Consider the following 7644-nt stretch of genomic DNA (forward strand, 5'->3'; position numbering starts at 1 on the left):
AATTTGAAAAATGCTACAAATTATAAAAAGGAAAATAAGAAAGAAATAAATTAAATTAAAACAATTATAATAAAGAAAAGAAAACCAAACAAAAAAATAAAAAAGCAGCAAGAAAACCATGCTAGAAGCATTTAGAAGCCTCCAAAACCGGATGCCTCCCTGGCTTCGAAAGCTGCGAGCCGCGCTGCCGACAAGAGGGAGTGCGTGAAGTTAAAAACAATAGGAAGCGGCGCCATGAGCGATGAATACAAAACGCGTTATGTCTCATCAACTAAACGAAAAAACAGAAAAAAAGAGAAACATCGAGCTTGTCGTGCAGCCCACAGGCCGGCACAAAACGGCCCGTGTTCAAATCCAGAACAGCAGCAGTATTATTCCCTAGATCAGTCTCGTACAGCACTAGGTTGTTCCATTCGCTTCCGGATCTTTCTGGACGCGCCACGCGCCGCCCCCGGCAACATCTCGAACCTTCTTCCTCCTCTCTTTATACCACTCCCTCTCCCTCACTCCGCTCCGCACTGCAGAATCCAATCCAATCCAATCCATCGAGCTCTCCAAGTCGACTCGCACCATCCCATCCCACTTCCCACCCACCCACACACAGCGAGTAACCAACCCGAGGAAGGAAGAAGCCATGGCCGAGCTGCTGTTCGCCCCCGCCGTGGCCGGCCTCGTCCACCTGCCGGAGGTGCTCGAGCGCCTCGCCGCTGCGGACGCCGACCACCGCGACCACGCCCACCACCACACCGCCCACGGGCACGGGCACGGCCACCCCCGCGCGCAGATCGGGGGCGTGGGCGGCGGCGCGCCCGTGGACATCGTGGAGACCCCCGCCGAGTACGCCTTCCTGCTCGACGTCCCCGGCCTCTCCAAGTCCGACATCCAGGTACGTGCGTGCGCCGCTCCGCCCCGTTCCCCGCATCTCTTGGACCGAACTCGTCGGCTCGGCAGGGGGTGGCGCGATTGACTAACGTTTGCGCGCGCTCTGAATGAATGAGCAGGTGACTCTGGAGGAGGACAACGTGCTGGTGATGAAGAGCGCCAGCAACGGCGGCGGCGGCGCCAACGGGAAACGGAAGCGGGAGGAGGAGGAGGCGGACTGCCGCTACATCCGGCTGGAGCGCCGCGCGTCGCCGCGGTCGTTCGTGCGCAAGTTCCGGCTGCCGGAGGACGCGGATGCGGGCGCCGTGGCCGCGCGCTGCGAGAACGGCGTGCTCACCGTCACCGTCAAGAAGCAGCCGCCGCCGGAGAAGAAGACCAAGTCCGTCCAGGTCGCCATCGCCTGATCGTTCGGGCCTGTCGCGCGAACCTTCGGTACCTCGTCGGCGTTTGTCGTCAGTGATCGTTCCAGCAGTAGAGTAGTGTGGCGAGTCTGGTAGATTTGGGTCTTCTCTTGTGGTCTCATGCTCTGTTCGTGGTCTGGCCGGACATTAGGCGTGCTAGTTGTGGTCGTGTTTTGTGAATCATGCTGTGAATGCAACGATGGAGCACGAATTGTATCTTCCTCGCTTGACCGAATGCAGCCGCGTGCCTGGATTCATACGTTTTTCACGTAATCTTAGCGGAAAATAGAATGAGAACTTTGTTTCACGACTGCACGATCTGTCAACTCCTCTGGGTTCCACGGTCTATCAAATTAACTCTGTTCTCAAGTGCCATGATCTAAATAAATACAAAACAAAGTGAATTGAAAGAAACTAAAAAATGATTATGATTTATGAGGGATGCCCATGTGCTCCTTACATCAGGACTAAAATGTACAGAACAACAAGACTAAATGCATAAAAGCAACCTAGTGATTATTTTTATTTTTATTTTTGGCATAGAAGCATTGATGCTTCACACCAGACACAAGTTAATAGCAACATGGTTGTTGGTTCACATTATATCCGAGTGTTCTTCTATTTAACGCCAGGAAAGATGGGCCGAGCAACGAGTAGAGTCCACAGCTTCACAGCCACCACTCTCTCTCTCTCTCTCTCTCAAAAAAAAAAGGCTTCACAGCCACCACTCGGAGTTGCTTTTGCTTCAGTCACCTGAGTTGCTTTTGCTTCACAGTCACCTGAGTTGCTTTTGCAATGTTGTTCACAACATCCTAGGACTTGGAAGCATCGGGATCTCTTAGTCTAAGTATGTGGGTGTGTCCTAGTGATTTGACTAGCATACTCTTGATGTATTTTAGTGCAACGTGACACTGAACATAGTAGGTTTGGTTCCATCTTAAGAAATGGAGAGAGTTGGTCTCCTGCTCTCACGATCTTCTAGTTGTTGTTGGTAAACATCTCTTGTTGTCGATGTGGGTGCGGTGACATTTGCCAGTCGTTTCTTCTCAAGAACGGCATGATGTCCAAAGCTCCCAGCTCTATCCACAAGTGTTGAAGATGACAAGAGAATTTTGTCGATCCTGCATCAATGAAACAATACCGGAGAGAATGTTGCAGAAGACTCCAAAATAGGGATTAGACGGAATTTCAAAATGCAAACACAACAAAATTTATGTCACTCGTATATTACACTTGATCATCTAAGGAAGCTCGATATGATTACCGAAAGCTCTCAAACCAAAAATTAAGTTTAAAAGGTATTCACAAATTTGAGAAAAACGTTCATGATTTTTAAAAATGTTTCAAAAAGTGGCTGTGAGTCCACAAATCTTATTGTATTAAAAAATGTTTGCAATTTAAAAAATGTTCTCGAATTAAAAAAATTCATAAATTCAAAGAATCATAATGAATTTCAGAAAATGTTCATAAATTTCTAAAAATATTGATGAATTTAAAAATGTCTGTCCTGTCTGTCTCTTTACTATGAAAGACCAAATTGGCCCTTTCCGCCATACATAAGTGAGTTAAAAAAACGTAGGGAGTTGATTTTTTTCAATTTTCTAAAAATATTTGTGAATTTTAAAATATCTACAAATTCAAAAATGTTTACGATTTTAGGAAATGTTCGTTGGTTCATACAATGTTCGCATATTTGAAAAAAAAATACGAATTTGGAAATTCTTCTATTTTCATTTTTACGGAAATTAAAAATTGTTCGTGATTTTCAGAAAATTCATGAATTTAAAATTCTTCATGATTTAAAAAAATATCAATTTTCTTAAAAAGTTCTCAGATCTGTAAAAAGAAAGAGAAAGAAAGCAGATAGAAACATAAAGCCGAAACAGACTAACGGGACGTCCGAGCGCGGCGTGGGTGCATGTTTCGCTCGTATGCCCCGACCCACACAGGGAATAAGATCTTTGGTCCTGTCCAATAGTAGCTCTCTTTGAAGCCAATTCTTATTTGCCGCCCGTAGCGTCACTTATGGGCTTTCCTCTTACACGAAGCACACCCTACCGAGCACTACGTAAGAAATGGGCTGGCCCATGTAGGTATTCTTTAACCAGGCATTTCACCACGGCTTTCTAAAGCTTCTAGAAGCTTTTAGCCAGTCAATTTGATCGATAACCGATCAATGCCATACTGGCAATGTAGTATGTACAACTTTCTCCATTTCCTGTGTTCGAGCCACACGAAGCACACATTTTTTTGCCCATTTTAAATTAAATTAGATAGTGTAGGGGTCCACGAAAATTTTCAACACCATCAGAAAGTAGATTGACTACTTTCAGAAAATATCTACAAAGACTTTCAACACTAGATTAGTTAGCTTAAAAACAATATGTTATTTTTTATTATATTTCAAGACACTGGCCGCTCAACTTTTTCCGTGACACTACAAACCGTCCCTGAAAATGGACATGCCTAGTGACACCCAATACCGTCGCGCAAAATAAGGCCAAAACATCGTCAAAGTTGCCGAGGGTGCTGCCCTGGAAGGAAAACACCTCGTGACTGTGGACGGTCACAGAAAATGATTTTTGGTGACATTTCCTGTTTCATCACCAGGATTTTTGTCACTGAATAGAGCAAATTTTGTAGTGAACATGTGTACTACACTTGGATCAAATGGACACAAAGATTCGTTGGGTGGTGCTGGTAATGCTTACACACATGTCATACTAAAATGGTTGTATTATAGCACAACTCCTCCAACTCTGGGCAGTGAGGATGCCAAGAAAATGCAACCACCAAAATAAAATCAATACAATTATATGTGGATGCACACATGGGCGAAGCCAGGAAAAAAGGTCACTGATATCAACACGAACAAGTAACACTAATGTATCCCCTAAAAGGCAGCAATAATATGTCTAAAATGTTATTTTACTAACCTCACACAAATATGAAATCATAGTTGCCACTATATAATAACAAAATAAGCTCTGATTACAAAAGTAGTTACCTCTCTATTGTTTACCTCTACGATCTTTCATCTTCAAAAAGTAATCTGTCACATCCTTATGTGGAGTTCAATATAGAAGTCTTTGCTCCAAGAAGCAAATTATATAGTGGTTCGTGAAATCATCACTAATGTGATTACGTTGAACATTCTTCACTATTTTCATTCTAGAGAAACACCTCTCCTCTGACGCAGTGGCGACGGGAGCGCTAATACTAGCTTCAGGATTTGATAGACCAAAGTAAATGCAAAATGCTTATTTGTACTAACTGATATAATTTGCATTTAAACCAATAGCCCCCCCCCCCAACGGCATGACATAACAACTCATCCATGCGTCATTTCTGCCTCTTGCATCTTTTGTTCAGGAAACTGATGCAAAGTCTATCTTCAATGTCATCACCTAAAGAAGTTCAAGGCAAGGCCATCTTAACAGTGGCCATCTAAAGAAACTTCAGTAAATGATGAGGGAGTCTTTGGACTATAGATGCCCATGTACTCCTTATGCCATTATTAAGACTAACAAGTTGCACCTTTGTCTTGCACATGAGGGCAAGTGCAACCGGATATCCACATGCCACATTATACTACACAAACATGTAAATTTGACTCACATATGCATGAAATATAAGGTGTAGATTTATCCGATTGATAATCAAATTATAGCTACAATATATTCAATGACAACATTGGAAGATGATGCTATCGCTTTAAATCGGAACAAAAACGAGAAAGAAAATAAAGTACTAATTCCTTGGAAGTATAAAGGTAGGGAGAAATGAAGAATATCAGAGTTTAGAACAAACGATAAGTGCTTTGTTTATATAGTCCAACGCAATAATAAAACAAAATGAATGTCAATCCTTTTAAAAGATAAAAGTTGGATAATTACACTATGAAAGATAGTAGAATAATATCATATCATTGTTTAGAGGTTTGTGCATATTATAATTGTGCTTAAGTCCAAGTATGGAATCTTCTGGTAGTACATGTCGCAGAATTTGGTGTAGTGAAGAAAATATTCAACACCCAACATTACTTGGATTTGCCACTTCTCAACCATTGAACCAGTTTCATCCAACAACTAATATGAACATATAGTGGTATAGATGCATAGAGGCATAATGGTTGTTGTGCCACATCACACCGAAGCTAACATAATAGTACTCCAATTAAAGGTGAGAAAAAACACCCCTATTTAAACATGAGAAGATAGATGGAACATTTCATTATTCACAAAGAAGCCATTCTTTATATCCGAGCAAAACAAGGAGTAGAGGGTAGAGCTCAGTGATGACTTGCATAGGTAATTTGTATGCACTTACAGTTAGTAGGAATTTCTGTTGCACTGTCCAAGCCCATTGACATCCTCGGAGTTGTAAGCATCAGGGTTGATTACTACATTGACTCAAGTTTGTACACAGAAAAACATCACTAAGATGGCCAGCTAAAGATGGACTCCCTTCTGGCATGGTGGTTCCAACCAACTTCGGCTTCCTCGTCTTTTAATCCTAATTCAGCGACTATGGTATTGCTCAGCTTTAGGCCAGGGAGAGATCCTGCTCAGCTTGCTGGTGTTGGCAACGGCGGCGCCCGCGGGTGTCGCTTACTTCTTGGAGGCGTGGCCAAGGCCTCCAGTTGTGCCCCTCTTCGAGCTTAGAGGAAACCCTAGGTCCGGTTCTTCCAGACCAGATGGCGACGACGCTTAGTGTAGTCTTTCTTCTTAAAGGCGCCATCTTGATCGCTCGCGGTATCCCCGGTTTCAGCTCGAGAGATGATGTAATTCTTGTTGGTCTAGCATTGCCGCTCTTGGTTCAGGCTTGGTAGGTTTAGCTGTGATGTATCCTCTGTTCGGGCTGAGCATCCCTTGTCTCCTCTGCTCCGGTCACCATGTTCACGCTTGTCTGTGTTCGTGTCATGTGTTGCATCCCTCGTTGTACTCTTTTTTATCCTTCTATCAATGGAATGATACACGAGTTTTGTGTATTCACGAAAAAATATAGATGGACTCTTTGGCAATGATGTGGTGCTCATCGAACTAAGATACTTTGGAACATGCTCCAAACGTTGAAGCTCTACTAGTGGGAGAGGTGGCATCCTACTGTCATGAGCCCCCATGTGGTCACTCGCTAGACCCTCCTTGGTGTCGTGTCCTGGTCGAGTGCAGTGCCATCGATCCTCCTTGAGAATGGAACATCCTACGCAATAAGAAGTCAACCGGTACAGGGTGGTGGTGTTTACGCTTGGCGCAATCATTTTTTTGGTGGGCGTATGGACACGACATGAAAAAAGACACAAGATTGATGTGCCTATTTATTGGAAGGCGGAAATAAGTTTTTCATACTCTCATCCCCAACCTGTTTGTAGGGCAAGAATTTTCTTGTCAAATATTCGTTCGCCAAGGTTTCAACACATGATGGTTTTGAAGAAGCCATCCAATCCATTGATCTTTCCGAAGTTTGAGTCGCACCGTCCCTTACTAGTTCCTACCCACACATCAAGGAACCAATTAAGGAACAAGAAGTAGAAGCAATGGTTCGCCCCTGCCGAGGCCGGCCTCGTCCACCTACCGGAGGTGCTCGACCACCTTGTAACCGGGGACGCCGACCACCGAGACCACGCCCACCAGCATGTCGTGGGCTAGGGAACGGTCAATATCACATGGACGTTGGAGCGCCGGTCGCGGCGCACTGATGGATATCGTGGAGACCCTCAGCAAGTATGTTTTCCTTCTAGACGTCCTCGAGCTCTCCAAGTAGGTCATCCAGCTACGAGCTACCACACCATGTTCATCCCCCATTTCTTCTTGGACCAAGCTCGATTCAACATCACCAATGAACTAACATTTGGGCGTGTACTCATTTTCCTTGACAGGTGACTCTGACAGGGGACAACGTGCTGGTGATGAAGAGCACCAACGGGAAGAGAAAGTGGGAGGAAGAGGAGGGTGACTGCTGCTACATCTGGCTGGAGCTCCGCGCGTCACCAAGGTTGTTCGTGCGCAAGTTCCGGCTGCCAAAGTACGCGGACGCGGGTGCCGTGGTCGCGCGCTGCGAGAACGATGTGCTCACCGTCACCGTCAAGAAGCAGCAGCCACCAGAGAAGAAGATCAAGTCCGTCCAGGTCGCCATCGCCTGATCGAGCCTTCAGTCATGCGAACTTTCGGTACCTCGTCTGTGTCATCAGTGATTGTTCTAGCAGTAGAGTAGTGTGCCGAGTCTAGTACTCCCTCCGTTCCGAATTACTTGTCTTAGATTTGTCTAGATACAGAGGTATCTAGCACTAAAATGGGTCTAGATACATCCGTATCTAGACAAATCCAAGACAAGTAATTTGGAACGGAGGGAGTAGATTTGA

The 7644-nt window shown here is 44.7% G+C and overlaps 2 protein-coding genes across 2 annotated transcripts; both read left to right on the top strand.

Moving 5' to 3' along the window:
* Nucleotides 1-465: 465 nt before the first annotated feature.
* LOC123134723 (18.6 kDa class III heat shock protein) lies at nucleotides 466-1504 on the top strand. The gene is made up of 2 exons (XM_044553913.1): nucleotides 466-886; nucleotides 1002-1504. Exons 1-2 carry the CDS (start codon nucleotides 635-637, stop codon nucleotides 1284-1286), a joined length of 537 nt encoding a protein of 178 aa, XP_044409848.1. The 5' UTR covers nucleotides 466-634; the 3' UTR covers nucleotides 1287-1504.
* Nucleotides 1505-5812: 4308 nt separating this feature from the next.
* On the top strand, nucleotides 5813-7425 carry LOC123139522 (uncharacterized). The gene is made up of 5 exons (XM_044559302.1): nucleotides 5813-5927; nucleotides 6106-6110; nucleotides 6655-6744; nucleotides 6932-7042; nucleotides 7162-7425. The coding sequence occupies exons 1-5, from the start codon at nucleotides 5813-5815 to the stop codon at nucleotides 7423-7425; spliced, it is 585 nt and encodes a 194-aa protein (XP_044415237.1).
* The last annotated feature ends 219 nt before the right edge of the window (nucleotides 7426-7644 follow it).

The sequence above is a fragment of the Triticum aestivum genome, chromosome 6B (genome assembly GCF_018294505.1).
Source record: "Triticum aestivum cultivar Chinese Spring chromosome 6B, IWGSC CS RefSeq v2.1, whole genome shotgun sequence".
In the NCBI taxonomy this organism is placed as follows: Eukaryota; Viridiplantae; Streptophyta; class Magnoliopsida; order Poales; family Poaceae; genus Triticum; species Triticum aestivum.

What these genes read in the sequence shown, in the direction of transcription:
- LOC123134723 (XM_044553913.1), top strand. Translation starts at nt 635, where the DNA reads ATGGCCGAGCTGCTGTTCGCCCCCGCCGTGGCCGGCCTCGTCCACCTG. An exon ending in TCTCCAAGTCCGACATCCAG is followed by an intron (nt 887 to 1,001) that starts GTACGTGCGTGC and finishes ATGAATGAGCAG; the next exon opens with GTGACTCTGGAGGAGGACAA.
- LOC123139522 (XM_044559302.1), top strand. Translation starts at nt 5,813, where the DNA reads ATGGTATTGCTCAGCTTTAGGCCAGGGAGAGATCCTGCTCAGCTTGCT. An exon ending in AATCCATTGATCTTTCCGAA is followed by an intron (nt 6,745 to 6,931) that starts GTTTGAGTCGCA and finishes GTCGTGGGCTAG; the next exon opens with GGAACGGTCAATATCACATG. An exon ending in GACGTCCTCGAGCTCTCCAA is followed by an intron (nt 7,043 to 7,161) that starts GTAGGTCATCCA and finishes TTTCCTTGACAG; the next exon opens with GTGACTCTGACAGGGGACAA.